We start from the raw sequence: 17703 nt of genomic DNA on the forward strand, positions 1-17703 counted from the left end.
CTTCCTTTAATTTTCTCGCTTCTATCTTGGGGGAAACCCCCTCTACCTGTCTTCCGAATTGGTTCCGTCCCATGCCCCGAGCTGCGTGTTCCCCCCAAACCTGACCGGCCGCGAACAGGAGCCCGGCTGCAGCGCGGGCGGAGCAGCGGGAGGCGGAACCCTCCTTCGGCGAGAGGGCGCCAGGAAGGGCTGCGAGGGGGAAGGCACCGGCAGCGGCACCGCGAGGAGTGCACATGGGGGCGGTGAGCGGCGGCCGGGGCCGGTGGGGGCGAGCCGGGACTGTGGGGGGGGCAAAACCCCCAAACTCTCCCCACCCCCCCCACCCCCCCCCCAAGCCCCCGTCTGGCGCCTTTGTGCTGCCTGTGGCGGGCTGCGCTGACAGGAGCCGTGGGAGGCGAAGCGGGTTTGCGCCCAGCTCCGTAGTGTCTGATCTAGTTTGTGTGAAAATTACGTTTGTTTTTGTTTCGTTTTGGTTTATTTCATCCTATTTTATTTTATTTTTGCTTTTTAGGTAGTACTTGTTTTCGCATTTCGAGGATTTTTTTCTCTTTAGGAGGTACGCTCGTCAGAAGGCTTTTAAAATTGTGTTCACGTACAGTTATCTTTCTGAAAATAGCAGAAACACACGCAAATACTCTGCACGTATACAGACGTCGTTAGACAATGTGTACAAATTGTACGTGTATGCAAGTGTTCTGTACTGCTTCTGCAGAACATACTGCAGTCAGCTAGGCCACCTTACCCTGGGCCTACTTTGGTCATGGGTTTCTTTTTTTTTTTTTTTTAATTTAAGGCCTGCGAGGTTGATGTTTGTATGCTGGAAAATAAGTGGGATAAGCTTGGCCTTTCCCCTTCTGTGTTGTGCTTTTGTTGTCACTTGTGCTGAAACAAGATGTTCAGTGAGAAAGGACTGTTCCCTTGTGTGAAGCGCTCGGATGTGCAAGAGCGCATGGTAGCATGATAGAAATGCTTAAGAACAGTTTCTCAGTTGAATGTTTCTACTGCTCGACTTTTTAATTTCTGTAAAGAAATTCTGAGACGAAGAAGGTCTTGAGCTTCATCTCCGCCAATCCACAGAGGCTGTATTCCTAAACATTAGTTCTAGTGTTGCTAGCTTAAAAAGTTATGGGTAAGAAGCTTGATAACTTGCAAGCTTCCAATTGTGATACCGGGGGGTGAAGTGAAAGGAATGCCGAGCCATTCACGCGTACTGTCGTGCAGCAAGTTATATGCTTTAAGGTAAAAGATAAGCTAAACCCTGGCATATACCAATGCAGTGTTTACTGGTACTAGACTGGAGCAGAGCATATTACCTAGTCCAAAGCAAAGGCGCACTCTTCTCAAAGGTTCTTTGTGGAGGAATTTTGATGGAATGATTTGTTTCATAATTGGAACTATTGCTATCATTTTACAGAAAAACAGAGTGCATGTTACAGATGTGACAGCTTGACTTCTTGAATATGGAGAAGGAACAAGCTTCAAAACGTCTATACGTTGGAGGTCTTGGCCATACAGTTTCTAAGGCTGAACTACAAGAAAGATTTGGCAAGTTTGGACGTGTTTTGGATGTAGAGATTATTACCAGAAAAGATGACCAGGGTAACAGTTTTATATCATTCTTTAAAAGTGGATTATGCTTCAACTCAGTGTAAAATTTTTCTTGGTTCAGAAATACTTTATTTTCAGGAAATAAATACTGAAGTTACATAGAAATTAAATTAATGTTTATCATTGAGCAGGGAACCCTACGAAAACTTTTGCTTACATCACTGCCAACATTTCTGAAACAGATCTTAGAAAATGTAAGTATATTCTTCTCATTTTGTTTGTAAGTATGTTATATTCCTGAACCAAATTACATTACTGATAATTCATCTGATGTTGTCAAGTCAGAACATGGTCAAGGCAGAGCTTGTTTCATTCTGTTGTCATACTTGATTCATTTGCTTTAAGTTGCAGTATATGGAGGCTGTTTTTGCTAGAGTTCTCAGTGAGCAGATGCTAGCAGATTAAAAAAAAAGTCTTGCAGCTGAAGAGGTAATTTTATTTGTTCACTCTAGCCCTTTTATCAGAAAGTGTAGGAAATGCATTTCAAACACTTCCACTGAGTCCATAAAACATTAGAAGGAACTTGACATGAAAGGAAGCCCAGAAGGAGTTTCCATAAACGTGCTTCTGTTACAGCAGTCTTACAAATTCCAAAATTGGTGGATTACAAAATTATTTGTGAAGTTATAAAATTACCTGTGTAATATGTAGTAGTAAAACACCAGATGAAGGTACCTTTACCTAAAGAGAGGGATCGATAACGTGCCCCTGTATTTAGAGTATACAGCCATTAGGAAGAGGAAAGCTCTTTGAGATCAACTAAAAGCTAACCCAGCCATTCTTTAAGTTCCAAGTAGAACAGTTTTCGTAACCGTTTTTGGTGCTCCTTAGCTATATCTTACAAAAATAAATAAGTTAAGTACAGAAGAGTTTATCTGACATTAGCACAGAAACTTCATCGTACGTGTATTTGAATCTTCACATCGGTGTTTGAACTGAACTGTACAAACTTGAATAACACTTCTCATCTCAGAACTTTAATTTTGGATGTGGACGTCCTTGTTTAAGAATAGGATATTAGGCTTTTCATATGCAAACGTAAATGGCTAATGTGGTATAAGATGATACTAAAGAAACCTCAAGCTATTGTAGAAGGTGGCATAGTTAAGTTCAAAATGGATTTTTTTTAATGTAGAAGATACTAATTTCTAGTCTCCTTGTTTCACAGGCACATCAATTTTAAATAAAGCCAAATGGAAAGGGCAGACACTGCAAGTCGAGTTGGCCAAAGAAAGCTTTTTGCATAGGTAAAAATCAATAAACAAATATACGTTTTTACTGAAGTTACCCTTTTTATGTTTAACTACCAACATTACGGCAATGCTTTATGCATCTGCTACACTCTTATTCCTTCTAATTTTTATTGATGTCGGTGGACTGTTGATGCATATTAGCACGTTTTCCCTTAAAGATCAACTATAATCAGAAATATGTTAATTCTTTAAGTAGTGAATGCTTACTGTTCTATGGGAGATGGTCACTGCCAGTTACAATTTAGCACACAGGCAGATCTTTTTACAGGTGTGATGTACTTTTTGGTACAGGCTTGCTATGGAGAGAGAGGAAGCGAGGCTTCAGAAAGAAAAAACACAGAGAAACGACAAAACATCTCTGCTAGAATCGCTGAAAAAGGCTGGAGTTGTAGACTTTCACATGAAAGCAGTACCAGGTACAGAGGTGCCAGACCATAAGGTATGGATCTGTAGAGAATTAAAACAAAAAACAGAATTGGGCACAAGTTTATTACGTCTAAATTTATGTTAACTCTTTATGCTGTCTGTAAAGAAACTTGTATAAGTGTGACAATCTAGCTTTGCGAAGTAGTCAAAAGAAATGCCTTGCATGTAGACTAGCAGGATATTTTTGTCGTTCTTTGTAATGACTAGAAATAATCTTGATCATGCAGTCCTCTGTCACGTTAAACTAATAAACGCTTTGTTACTCTTTAATGCCTGAATGTCTTCATGTCACTCTTAATAGCATAAAAAGAGCATTTGTGTTTATTTTTATAGAGCATATACGTTTTGGACGGCTGGGCTGTCAGGGACTGTTCTCTGTGCTTCAATACATTTAAAATCAGTGTCTATGCATGTTTACAAAAGTAAGACTGAACAAAATTGTTGAGCATGCAAACTTAGGCAACAAAAATATTTACCACAAAATTTTAAATTTGTTTACTAAGCACTTTGATTTTGGAAAGTGTGAGGGATTTTGAATTTGTTAACTGGGAAGGGAAAGAAAGGCAAAATAATAGTGATACTGTCCATATAGTTACCATTGTTAATTCATAAGCCAAAAGCTTTATAATAAGAATCTTACTTGTAAAGAAATTCGTTTGTATTTTGTCATTATTTGCAGGTTGTAGACAGTTATTGGTCTTACTGTATGTTTTTTGTTGTGATTTTTTTTAAGAAGGAATGAAGCTGGTTAAGTTGCACGCTATAAAAATATCTCACTTAAGGGAAATAAAAAATAAATTGATCACAGATGGTTCTTTATTAGTATTTCTTACCAAAGGATATACACCTTGTTTTACTCAAGATTTATTTCCTTTCCCTTTTTTTTTTTTTTGTTTTGTTTTGTTTTATGCTGATTTATTTCTCTTTCCTTTCAGAATTGGGTTGTGGGTAAGTTTGGTAGAGTCCTACCCATCCTTCGCCTTAGGAGTCAACAAAAAAATAAAATATCCTTTTTGTACTGGTTGGGCATAGGTACAATCCTCTTCTTTCTTTTGTTGTATGGGTAACTGTATCTGCTTATCTGCTTAAGGGTCTTCACATTGACTACTATGGCAGGTTTGATTTACTGAGTCCCTTAAGTAAATCTAGCAATAAGTTTGTGTGATTTGAATAACTTTCTTTAGACTGCAAGTCCTTTGTTTGAAGGCATACTGTCATAACGTTAAAAGAATTCATTGTCCTTTCACTTAGAATTTAGCTTGTTCTTAGAGATTGGAAGTCTCTGCTGGAAGAATTGTGTTGTTCTTATTCCTTAACTCAGACTAACATTGTGAAATATGACCCATCAAAATACTGCCACAACCTTAGAAAGCTGGAGCAAGACTTGACACACGCAGTTCCTGTATCCAAGCTTACTTGGCATTTGGAAGAGAAAGATGACAGCATAAGCAAGAAGCGGCAAGGAGAATTCCCTGTAACTAAAAAACAACCTAAAAAGTTGAGACAACTGGACAGTGAGGGTCTGAATGGATCAGCAGTGCTCCCTTCTGGCTGCTGGCCACATTCAAACAACATAAGCTCTTCACAGCTAGACCAAAGATCAAAAACCAAATCCAATGAGAGGTCTATATTGCTTCCATCAAGCAGTCTTTATAGGAGAACACCAGGGCAAGGCTCGTTATCAGATAAAACCAATATTTCTAGGATTTCTTCTCAGAATAGTACAATGCATGTTTCTGATGGTGACATTGATTCTGAGGAGGAAATCAGAACGATGGTAAAGAAAGAGACGGAAAGACAGCAAGCAGCCATTGAGACTGAGAGTGACCACTTGGAAATTGTTGGAGTTAATTTTGAGTTAAAGTACAATACTCACTGGTCCTTAGGCAATCTAGACACCACAAAGAAAGTTGTCAAAGGAAATAATAAAGAGACTGTGGAATGTGATAATGGTTATGATTCAGCAGATACAGATGAGATTATTGCTGAGAGTAAAGGTCCAGATCTAAGTAGCATGAAAACTGCATTTTTAGAAGACTCTAAACTGGCAGTGGTGGAAACGAAAGAAATACTAACAAATAAAAAATGTGATTTGGCAAATGACTCCTCACCGAAAACCCACAGAACTGTAAGAGAAGGGAAAATAAGAGAACCTAAAACTTCTGCCTTGCCGAGCACAACAAAGACAAGCGATAGTGAAAGCTCTTATTCAGAGTCTGAGGAAGGGGAGTCTGAAGTCAGTTCTGATTACGAATCCATGATGCAAAACTGTTACCGTCTAGACCTTACATTAGATGACCTAAAAGCATTAGCTACTGAGAAGTCTGGGACGTCAGTCAAGGAATCGGATAGCACACAGAGTTCTAGTCAGTGCAGCATTAAAGAAAATGCTAAGGGCAACGTCACATATAAAACAAAACTTTCTACAACTCCCCCTGCAGTCAAAAAGAAGTGCATTTGTCCTGAAGATATAGTTGCTGCCATTTTAGAAGGGGAGAAGAATGCTGATGAGGAAAGCTCGAAGAGACACAACAGTTCATGTTTGAAATACCAGCCCTTCAGAGGAATGGGGTCCCTTTGTGAAAAAGAGTTAACTAAGGACAGTGCTGGTTTAAAGAAATCTGTAGAAAGTTTAGGTGTTGAAGCTTCAGTTCCTTATTGTCAGGAGACACCGTCTGAAGGGCAGTCCAAGAACCATCCATTTTATTCCCTTGAAATCAGCAAGGAAAATGAACAAAGTGAGCCTTGTGAACACCACAAGTTGTCAGATGCTGTCTCCTTAGTAGATGGGAATGATCAGCCTGTTTGCAGGCCACATTTACAAGGAAAGAGGAAAAGGACAAATTATTTGCAAGAAGACCAAAACTTAAAGTATGGAGATGCTGCTCCTAGCACCAATGACAGTGAAGGTGAGAGCAGTGATGTGGATAGTAATGCTGCAGTGTCACAGAAACACATGAAACAATTGAAAACCCCAAAACTGCTTTCAAACAAAATGAAGAAGGTTGTAAGTTCAGAATGTGAAGTTAAGAAATGTGAAAGTAAGAAGATGAGTCTCCTGGAAAATAAGGAACTTCATGGTACTGCTTCAAAGGAGTCTAATACAAAAAAGAAACAATTGCAGGATAACCAGAGGAGACTGGCAGCTCTAGAAGAGAGACAGAAAGAGAGAGAATTACAGAAGAAAGTCATTCAAGGAGCTCTTTCAAATCTGGTAATTACACTCGCAACTTTTATCTGAATAGTATAAAGTAAAAGAAAAAGAGAAAATAAGATTATTTTAAAGTATGATCAAGAATTCCCCTATTAATTTTTTTAATATTGCCAATTTTCAGAGTTCGTACAAAATGTTGCATACCTAATTCCTGGGCTGTCTCTACAGGTGCAAAAGGAACAGTAGATTCCTCCTGTAATGTAGAAATACCTATGAGTTACTTTTGTGTGACTGTAGTGAGTATTTAATGTTTAACCTGGCAGTTTTATTCTTACATAGGATAGCCAGCCAGCAAGCAAGCGTAAACACATCACATTCGATTCGGATGTGGAAAGTGAAGCTGAAGTGGATGAGATGTTGAAGGAAGATGAGAGTTTGGGAAATGTGCATGAAAAAGTAAGTTTTATTAAGAAAAAGTCCAGTATTGTGTGAAGAAGTTTCATATGGATATGACTGTGCCATTTGTTTTGAAGACTATTTTTCGTAGTGTGGTGATAGAAAAAAGTAAATGATGAAGTTTTGAACGAATAGGAATAATTCTTTTTTAGCTAACATGAAACAGGTTACAAAGAATTTACCGTGCATCTGACCAAGTTGGAGATGTTGGAAACTTTATGAGGAGATGGAGATCTGATGCAAGATGTCTTAACTTTGATTAAAAGAAAAAGAATATTTAGGTTACAGAGCATAAGTAGCTTTGAATTTCACTGCTTTCGGTCAAAGGAAGGGGAAGAGATTTGGATTCAGTACCGTAGAAGGACTTATTGTTCTTTCCAACACTGGACGAAGAATCTGTATTAATAAAGTGTCTAGTTTTAAAACAAGTGATGTTTGAGTCCAGAGAAATTGTGTGGGACTTCATCTTTAAACCTTATTTAATCAACTCCTTATTTAGCAGACTCCTCAGACTGTATTCTCCTACCCACTGAAAAAAAAAAAGGTTAGGGCCATCTTTACTATTGAAATAAAAACTTCTCTTCTAATTTTTCCTCATACTTAACTTTTTTTTTTTTAAGTTATATATATCTTTCTTTGTATTTGGAATCCCTGCACTGTATCTTTCTTTAAGAGACCCTTTAGATGGAAAATTGTTGATTTTTTTGTGATGACTGGTATTTATCAACTGACTTAAACTATGTCCCAGAGCTATACCATAAATGATACCTGTTCAGAAAGGCTGTAATTAGACATTTATATTTTAAAGTTGATCTTCCTTCACATAATTAGAAAGATGTGTTTTATAGCTAGCTCATGTATTGTGGAACCTGAGTTACTTTCTACTTTCTACATGGGTGTTTTGCCTCTAGTAAAATTTAATACTTTTTAACTGTAAAACAAAATGGCGAAACATGTAAACAGTGTAAGATTTGAAATGCATGGGCCAGTAAGTTAGCTGGTTGTTCTAGCAATGCACTTTTTCATATAAATTGGAAAGCACAAGAACAAAGTTATTACTGAATTATTTTCCCTTACTTGTGAAAATGTCTCATTTTCTGTATTCTTTTTGTTTAACACAGGAGTCTGCTCCTAAAACTTCTGGAAGACTCTTTGAAAGCAGCGAAGATGATCAAGATGATACAGATGATGAGAGATTCAAAATTAAACCCCAGTTTGAAGGCAAAGCTGGTGAAAAAGTGAGTGAATCTATTAATGTGATTTATTTTTTTTTCGTAAGACTCCATAACATCACTTTGGAAGTATGTAATACATAGGTTTGCATTCTTGCTGAATAGAATTTTGACAAACTTAAAATGGAATTCTCTTAAAAAGAGGGAACAGTAGCTATGGAGAAAATGTGTGTTGGGAAGTGAGGACAGTTCTCTCATCTTGTGATTGTTTTTGACTATGGAGGAATTTCTGGAAAAGGCATCGACATTTAAAGGTTGTTCCTATGTAGTGATTATAGCGTTGGGGGGGGAAGTTACTGTATGTTGATGGTTTGTTTTCCAACACTTAATAGGTTTTCATTTTATTTAGCTCTTGAATTTGCAATCACGGTTTGGCACAGATGAAAGATTTCGTATGGATGCTCGATTCCTTGAAAGTGACAGTGAAGAAGAAGGTAAGCTTGTACTTTCTTCCTGGTTAATAATAGTAATAGAGGTATATAATGGAGCCTTAATTTTGGATGCTTGTAGAAACTCCTTAACCTCTTGTTTCTCTGGTCATTCCTCAAAGTAAACAGCCAAACCGTGCTGTGGCTATATGTATTGTATGTTGGTAGTTGTTTTCTCAAATATATATGCTGCAAAAGCATTTGTAATAGCTAAATGAAATATTAATTTTGTTTAAAAGTCAACATTTGAAACGATCTTTTTAATACAGGCTTATGCCAGAGTGTTTTGCCCATGTTTTTCTTAAGGTAGATGGTGACATAACTAAAATAAACTTTTTGACCTTTACATCCATTTCAGTTGTTGGTTTTGTAGTCATTGTGCTCTCCACTGAGCAGTCATAGAAAGAAAGTTTTTTTTTTTTGTCCTTTTCATCTTTTCTACTATTTAAAAAAAGAAAAAAAGACTTGTAAAGATTGTTTTTTTTTCCCTAACAAATTGTTAACCTGCTGCTCATGGCTCAGAATTTATTTCTGATATGTTATCTTTTGCCAAGTTCTGCTACTGCCTTTGCTTAAATGATTTTCTGTACAGTCTCTCTCACTGCCAGAGTTGTTGCACAGTTGTACAAAAAAGGGAACAGGGTAAATAACTGGTCTGATTTTTCACATGAAATAAGTGTCCTTAATACTGCTAATCAAAGACTAGCTGCACAGCAAGGAAGAAAGCCTCTAAGTAGCTTTAAGATAAGGGAAGTGCCCTGTCAATTTGCATGAGCTCTCCTACTGTTGTAATAGTGCTATACATTGAATTTCAAAGACTTACTTTGGTCATAGTGGGGAAAATGTACTTATTTATTCATTTATCTTATTAGCAGAAACAAATACCTTGAAGGCAGATGAGGAGGATGAACTTGCTGCAGAGAAAAAGAAAAATCTGCAAATACTGGGAAGCCTCTTGAATATCGACCTGGAACACGCCAAACCAACTAAAATGGCTACAAATGCTAAGAAATTCAAGTATGAGCCATCTATTATCAGGGAAGAAGGGATTTTAGGAAGGCTTAATTTTTCTCAGTATTACACAACTAAAGTTTCTTTGTTTACTGGGAGGACCTTATGTCGCGTGCATCTGAAGTTAGCTTTTAATTCAGTTTCCAACTTGAGTGTCCCAGTAGATTATGTAACTGGTAATTATCATTGTGGTAAGAAAAAAGTGATCAGATGCCTGCTTAAGGTTCTTCCAACAATCCAATTGTACAAAATTTACTGTGTATGAGAATTAATATTTTAATAAGTCCTTGCCTGTGTGAGATACTTCTGTTCTCTGTGAAGATAAACTTTAAAGATAGACTTAAGATAGACAAAGAACTTGTGAGTTAGGCAGTAGGTCAGTAAGTTAGATCATAACTTCCACAGGAGTTAAGAAGGTAATTGTTCTCTCTGGCCTACACATGAAAAATGAGTTAGGTATCCTTCTTTCAAGGGATAACACGAATCTTCTTTTGCAGTGGAGATTTTTTCTTTTTATGCTTATCTGTATTTCTGCTTTTGAGAAATGTCTTCATTAGATCAGCAATTTGTTACGTCTGGCAGTGGACTGAAATGGTGGAAATTAAGAGTTAGGTGGAATGGAGTAATGTGCAATCAGTCAGCTTTTACAGACAGTTGTTATTGGAATTGCATGAATTGACTGCTGGCTGCTAAATATTGTGACTACGGCGCAATCATATTTAGGTCCATGACTGCTTTGTAAATTTTCTTGCATTTTCTAAAGACTGAGCAGAGGGGGAAATAATCTCTACAGCTGCAGAGATCATTTTAGGAAATATTTATTGCATTGGCGTTTTCTAATACCCAGTTAATGATATAGCGCATACCTACTTAAAAGCAGTTAAGTTGTAAGCATTAATTGAGGGAGAGGAGGGGAAACACGTGGCTATCTTCCTGCCTTGTGATAAGGCAGCATGGGCTTTGCCACACCACTATAACGGTCAGTCTAAACATTAGACTGCTCTATCTGGAAGTTCCCCAAAATGCTTACATACTGGAAGGTGAACATGCTACTCTGTTTCCTTGAATTATTTGACTTTGTGGAATGTTTGGTACTGGAATACACAGCTACATTGATATATTTATCTACCAATAGATATCTATTGATATGCCTCCACCTGTTTATCTTTTGAGGAGATATAAACTTCTACTGTATAACACTCAACTTTAAGTGTTTTATATAAAATATTACACAATTTGATTAAAGTTGATTCTGTTTATAATTTTTCCTGAACCAGACAGGCACAGGCATTTAAAAAGTATCTTCTGGTCAGTTAGATTTTGGATTGGTTTGGAGCTTTTTTGATAAAGAAGTACTTGTAGATCTGAATCTGACTATAGAGGTTTAGGGTGGCTTTCAATTGACCATTTATAGTGTCTCATGGGTGATTTCTTGCTGTTTTTTTTCCCCATTCTATTATTATAGGGATATTAATGCTCTCCGCTATGATCCCACAAGGCAGGACCATGCGGTTTTTGAAAGGAAACCCAATGCTACAGAAAAAGAGAGGTAATAGTACAGCTTGGTACCTATCATTGTAATGTTTCTTTCCCTGGAAGGCTGGTTTTCAAAAACAGCAAAAAACTGAGTTTGAAACTACACATACTGCTCTGTTTTTTCCTTAGTTCTCACTGTTATTGCTGAGATAAGGATTGTGGCCAATAAGAACACCAAGTAACATAATACTTTCTTTCTAGTCTGCCTACTCCCTGCGTGCTATTTTCTGTCCTCCTTTCTCACCTTCAGGCTTTCCTCTGCTTCAAGTTATGGACTTGGAGACTTTTAAATCTGTGAGGAAAAAGCATTATCTGTTAACATCTCATTTGCCAGAAAAGAAATCTGTCCCAAATATCATAGTATTTAGATCAGATACTGTCATGTATTAAATGACGAGTCAGAATTTCATTCACTATGAAGTAGAAGTGTTGCTGCCTTTTCATGCATTCAAACCTGAGGCACTTCCCTGCTGCTCACCCTCAAAAGGTGGGCAAATTGTATAAGGTGGAAAGAAAGGGGTTAAAAGTTTGAACCCAAATGACAGTCATGCTGTCCTATAAACCTTGGAATATCCTGTTGCCAGAACTTGTAATTGCTAAGAAAGAGGAGGAAAAAAAAATGTAAAGTGATCTACCTATTAATGTGCTCAGATAAGCAGCCTTGCTATTAATTGCTATTGCTACTATAATTGCTGTTATTTCTGAAGTTCTTGGGGAACCTTTCTTTTAAAAACATGCATGCTGTTTTCATTATCTTTTAACAATCTGATTTCAGTAAAACTAAGAGGAAGAAGAAGAGGGAGGAGAGTGAGAAACTGCCTGAAGTGTCTAAAGAAATCTATTATGATATTGCTGTTGATTTAAAAGAGTTGTTTGGATCTTCAAAGAGCAAACAAGAAAAAAGAGAAGAAATACCCTGGGACAAAGATGATGCAGAGGAATCCACCCCACATGACAGTCTGGGACCTGATGTTGGGAGTAACACAGCTCAGAATTCTGGTGGTTTCAAGTTTTCTTTCTTTGGTGACATGGATCAGTCACACGTAAAAGAAGGTAATAGCAGAATATACATAATAATACATTTTTGAACAAGTTGATTATGTCAGACACAGGAGTTACATGGCATGTTTTAGGTTCAGAAACCAGAGAGTTTTCAGAGGCTAAAGTCAGTAATTATGCAAAATCATTATGGTCTTCTTTTATACTTGCCAAGATCTTTGTAGTTTAATCCCAGTTAATCGTGCTTGCATCCCAGGATTTTTTTTATGGAATAGTGTCAAGAGATAACGTTTTGAGAAGGAAATACTATTTAATTATTTTTTGAACGGTGATGGAAAAGGTGTCATCCACTGAATTTCTCAAATATACGAGGAAAAAATATAGTACACAAGTCAAATCAGAATTCATATAAAACAACAAGATTGTATAAATAAAATATCCCTTAATTAAGGGAGTATTATGAGCAAAGAAGATCTTAGAGTTGACCCCAAGATCCATGAACAGTTTAATATGTGCTTAACCGTATTGTAACTTTAGAAATTTGAAACTGAATGATGTGATTATTGGGGTATTATCGAGGTAAAAACAAAAAAGCATCCCAATGTAAGGAAAATTGAACGTTATGTGATGAAGATTAGAAAAAAATGGTATTGAATCCCTTCGTAAGAAGTACTGTAGGAAAAGAGACTGTGTGAAGTTAACTGACGTACAAAACAAAAAAATCAGTAATGCTGACTTCAAAAATAGGGTAAATTCAGTAATACGGGTTTCAGTATAGCAACGTGTGAGCACACTAGAACAATGTGGAAAATATCTGAGAGGAGATGTAGTATGTAGTTCACAAACTTCTTAGCATTGAGAACCATACTTGAACACTGTGTCTTACATTATTTGTTATGAATAATTATTGGCTTATATTGCATAAAAATCCTATTCACGGATTGCAGGACCACCGTACTAGCTGCTGAGTTGATTCAAAGCAAAAAGATAGGTGTGACCCTATTGCACATACCTGGGTTGCTACAATAATTTTTGTGATTTTTGTTTAACCTGACTTCAGAAAGATCATGTGTGTCATGTGGAAGCCATGAAAGAAGAAAATCAATAGTCTGGTTTTTGCAGTGCAAATTATGTGTGATGTGGATAATTTGAACTTGCTCTCTTCCCCAGCAAATGCTTCCTTTTTCCAGATTAGAAATTTCTGATCTTTCGCTTCAGTAGGATTTTTTTTTTTTTGGTCCCCTCACCCCCCCCCCCCCCCCCCCCACTGTTGTCTAGTGACTTATGGGTTTGGAAATGGCTTTATAGTGCCAGAGAGAGGCAGTATAAGGAAGAGCTGTCTTCTCTACTCTGGCCTGATGAGTCCTGCACAGATACTGTGCTTATACACTAAAAGAAGAGGGTACCCCTAACCTCAGTTGTTTTGGCCGAGGGAAGCAGTAATAGCTCAGGTGCATATGTAAGTTACCATGTCTAAACTGAACTTCTGGCAACTCCCTGTCTATGTTAATAGGCAGGAACATGTACATGAATATAACAGCGTGATTGAATACACAGAAAGAATAAGCTAAGGCATTGTGAGCCTCTTAATAAAGGAACTTTGTAAGATAGCTCACAGTGAAAGGAAGCTTATATTCCATCTTATACAAGGTAAAAATATGAACAGACACAATTACTCCCAACTCAGTTAATAATAATTGTTTGGTTAGAGTGACTTGATCAGAGCCATGGGCCCTAACAGTGAGCTTCAAAAGGACTTGGTGCACTTTTTCCATATGCTGTGTTAATACTACTTGTGTGTTTAGAGGATGAATTACTAACATTAGAGAGAGCAAACTACGTTCATACCTGTCCAAAGAACCGTAGAAGAATCTGTGAAGAGAGGTTTTTGTCCTGCACAAATCTGTCGTTTCCAATGTAACTATTTCACTCTTAAGTAGATTTTTTTTACTGGCAAGGAGGTGAGTAATCTGACTTCTGTTGTGCTGCTACTGCAGAGCCCTACGTACTTGAAACAGTAAAACCTGTAAAAGTCAGCTGGCAAGAAGATCCACGTTTCCAAGACAGCAGCTCTGAGGATGATGATGAACCAGAGGCAACAGAAAGTGAAAGGGACAAAGAAATGCAAGTTCTGTTCTTATTTGTTTTCTTGGTAGTAGATGATGCTATGAGAATTTTAATAGCATCAGTCCATCCAGTCATGGAAAACTAGTATCTTTGTGCATTTTTTTTTTTTTTTTTAGGGAAACCATTCCTTACTGCACAGAACATAATATTCAAAAATTCTGCTATCAGATTTGAAGTTGAATGTAAAAGCTGAGTTTCTGGGTTGGTGCATGCGAACTTAATTGGGTAGTGGTTTTGGCCTAAAGTCAAATACATGCCAAGTGTTCTTGCACATTTCTTTATAGAAGGCTGTATTTGGTTGTTGTGGAGTAATGCTACACTTCAATGCATGCTATTTCTGTGAAGTATTGCAGCTTTAATTTGTGTTAATGGAATTTGAGACTAACTATTATGACACTGAAATTTCTTTGTATTTTTCTAGGTTTTCCTCTTTACAGCAGGCAGTAAGTGCTAGGTTTTTCTTCTTCTCCAAAGGTGATGAACGATTAAAAGGTATAATGGGGTTTATTCACCCCTACAATTTCTCTACTGAAACTTTACAAGAAAAAAACGTTGCCTCGTTATTAATGTTAGTTAAAACATAAATGAGATGATTAAGGCAGGGAAAAAAATTGTGGTTTTCTGTTGCTACTTGTGAATATGGACTGTGGTAGTGCATCCCAACAGAAAGCACAGTTCTGATCCAACAAATACTGAACTCTTGCTTAAACTGCCCTCTTATTTTCAGATCGTTACCTAATTTGTTGCTGGTCTTTTAGAGCTTATAAATAGCTCGATAAGTTATCTAAACATTTTGGATCCTTTCAGGTGTATAATGTTAAATTTTATCAGCCACATAAGCCCATATGGTTCTTGATCCTAAATAATGTGTTTTGTGGTGTTTTTTTTTGTGTGTGTGTGAATATAATGAATTTCATAGTACAAAAAAATATAGTTGCTTCTGGTATTTTATACAATTGTCAGGACAAGTTTATAAATTATGTTCATTTCCTGAGACAAGTTAATATATTGATTTTTAAAAAAAAAAAAAAAGTGTATGTAAAAGTTGTTGTGTAGCTAACATAGTTATTGTACTGTTATCTTCCAGCCTAAGAATCTGATTTACAACGCTTGTTAAAATCAAGCTCTGAATCTGTAACAGGCATAAATTTTTTTGATAGGCTTGGAATCATGCTGATGAGCTTTTAATGAAACAGATACGGATTGACTGCAATTACAGCATAATAAAGAAAATTGCTGCTGCCTTTAATTTTTCTCTAGTATGCCAGGCTGTAATGTATAACAGGTTTTGTTTCAACGAACTGTGTTGTGGGGGTAAGGGTGGAGTATGTGGAAAACAACAGGCCTTCTGACTTTATTACTATTTTGCACATGAAACTTACGAAGGACACCATATTCAGATGTTTTTAACTACATTAATTTGTTCTTTGTTCTGTGCAGAGGGCCCCAAGTTATTCTGTAGATCAGTTAACCTCAGTGAAGAAAAAGATAGTTGGGAAGACAGACGTAGATTATTGCTTGAGGTGAGTATTTTAACATCTGCTACTTGATAACTAGCTGAAAGCTCAGTGTGAGGAGGGAATGAGGCTGCTTATCTGTTTAATTTGCATTAAAAATGAATCTGGGAATTTCAGAAGGGCTTGAAACTTCACCATTACAAGGAAACTACAAATTTTTAACATAGCAGTGTGTGTAACTTCATGTTGTGTTGTCCGGTCTGGTAAATTATTGAATGTCTGCATTGCACAGGGCCAGCTACATTAGTGCATGGAAAAAAAACATGTTTGAGACAAAGAGGTGAATTGAGAAACTTCTCATAATATTGTGTTAAAATTTAAATATTTTCAGGAATGCCGGAAGAAACATAAGGATGCAAGAAGGAAAGTGAAAACAAAACAATAAGTCTTTGTTTCATGTTTCTTCTTTGAAAGAGACATTTTTCTTCAACTTCTTCAAAATTCTAATGTTTCAAAGATCTAACAAGAAACAATACCGGAAAAGACCGTTAAACTTTGTTTCTAAATGGCTACATATTTATTATGTCAATGTTTGTAACAAGTCGGGTGTGTTTTTTTCTATACGGTTTAAAGGAGACTTGCTTCTTTGCATATTTTGGGGAATTTGATCATTGAACAAAGAAAACAGTGGATTATTTTCTTGTGTGCTCATGCCCCCTTGCTGTATGCTGTTGATGAAGAACAGGTAGTACCACACCTTTAAGACTATACAACCTGTATTCAGCTGAATGTAACAGAGATCCTGTTTGAGATTCCTTTTACAAATTCTTGGAATGCTTCATTTTCAGAGTAAAAGTTTACCAGAAGCTTATGAAAATATGTATATAAGTGGGAAGACTTATGAAATGGGTAGATTTGTATTTCTTCACAGAGCTGATTTTTATACTTTTTAATTGAGTATATATACATAAATAAATATTAAGGACAAATGTTGCTGGTGTTGTATGCTTGTTGAATATTTTACATATAAGGATGTATTCTTCCGTCCATTTAGCATATATGCGGCAGACGGTCATGACAACATCAGAATACAGAGTGTTATGAAAGTATTGGCTCTTGGCTAATTAACTTAGAGGCTACAGCATGTTTCAGCATGTATGTGATCTGCCTGGAGAAAGTCACTTGGTTTAAAGTGCTGTTCAATGATGGAAGATTGATCAGTCCTCTGTAGAATGTAAGAAGGGTCAATCCCCCTTAGAATGGTGAACAATAGCAGTGTTAGGGTTAAATGAAGATCCCAATCAGTTTATTCTTTGTGGGAGACAAGAGGCAAAGAGATATAGCCAGTTAAGGTGCTCAGAAAGCATTGTCAGGTGCAAGGTGTTTTTTTTTTTTTTCTGTCCTTGGGCTCTTCCTGATCTGAGGAATAATAAGATTGCTGTTTGCGAGGCCTCACATTAGAAAATGAGGAGAATAGCTGGCTACCTCTGGGTTTAAATAGCAAGTCAGTGACTAGGAAACACACTACTGAGATAAGAAAGCCAAAAGCAGTCTCATCTTGAAAGACAAGTTACAGGACAGAAGATCAAAAAGCAAATCTCAGAGTACTGAGTAGATGGAGGAAAAAAAATGTATTTTTCCAAAGTCCTGTGTTCTGCATGTGTTTTTTGTTTGTTATCTTGGTTTTGTAATTTACTTCCCTATGCCTTCTGAAGCTTATCTGATCTGTTTTATTCCTGTCTTTCTTTCTGTCCTTAGAATTCACTTTTACATTGTATACATCTGTTTGTTTTCAGTCTTCTAAAGAAATTTCTTTATTTTCACATTCTTTTGCAAACATAAAAATGGAGTTTCATCTCACGGCTGTCAAAGATGAAGCCTGTTTTCTGTAAACTTTATTTTCTTTTAAGTACCACGGTCTGTTACGCTGCTTTGTGAACGAAGTTGTTCAGTTGAACTATTTTGTGTAGCACATGATCCTTTTTCTTCCTGAGGCTCAGAGGTCTTCTGAGTTGT

At 36.8% G+C, this 17703-nt stretch overlaps 1 protein-coding gene across 3 annotated transcripts; it reads left to right on the top strand.

Moving 5' to 3' along the window:
- The first annotated feature begins 122 nt into the window (after nt 1-122).
- Nucleotides 123-16675, top strand: NOL8 (nucleolar protein 8). 3 transcript variants are annotated; one of them, XM_035558437.2, is made up of 18 exons: nt 123-242; nt 512-556; nt 1415-1599; nt 1740-1802; nt 2777-2855; nt 3153-3300; nt 4223-4291; nt 4615-6501; nt 6781-6897; nt 8019-8135; nt 8479-8563; nt 9433-9574; nt 11034-11117; nt 11880-12157; nt 14101-14227; nt 14652-14722; nt 15671-15753; nt 16079-16675. In XM_035558437.2, exons 3-18 carry the CDS (start codon nt 1461-1463, stop codon nt 16130-16132), a joined length of 3543 nt encoding a protein of 1180 aa, XP_035414330.1. In that variant the 5' UTR covers nt 123-242; nt 512-556; nt 1415-1460; the 3' UTR covers nt 16133-16675. The 3 variants fall into 3 exon arrangements, with proteins under 3 accessions (XP_035414330.1, XP_035414329.1, XP_035414328.1); XM_035558435.2 differs by having other exon boundaries at nt 124-242; nt 9430-9574; XM_035558436.2 differs by lacking the exon at nt 512-556 and having other exon boundaries at nt 9430-9574.
- Nucleotides 16676-17703: the final 1028 nt, after the last annotated feature.

Source organism: Cygnus atratus, chromosome 10, assembly GCF_013377495.2.
Source record: "Cygnus atratus isolate AKBS03 ecotype Queensland, Australia chromosome 10, CAtr_DNAZoo_HiC_assembly, whole genome shotgun sequence".
Classification (NCBI taxonomy): domain Eukaryota; kingdom Metazoa; phylum Chordata; class Aves; order Anseriformes; family Anatidae; genus Cygnus; species Cygnus atratus.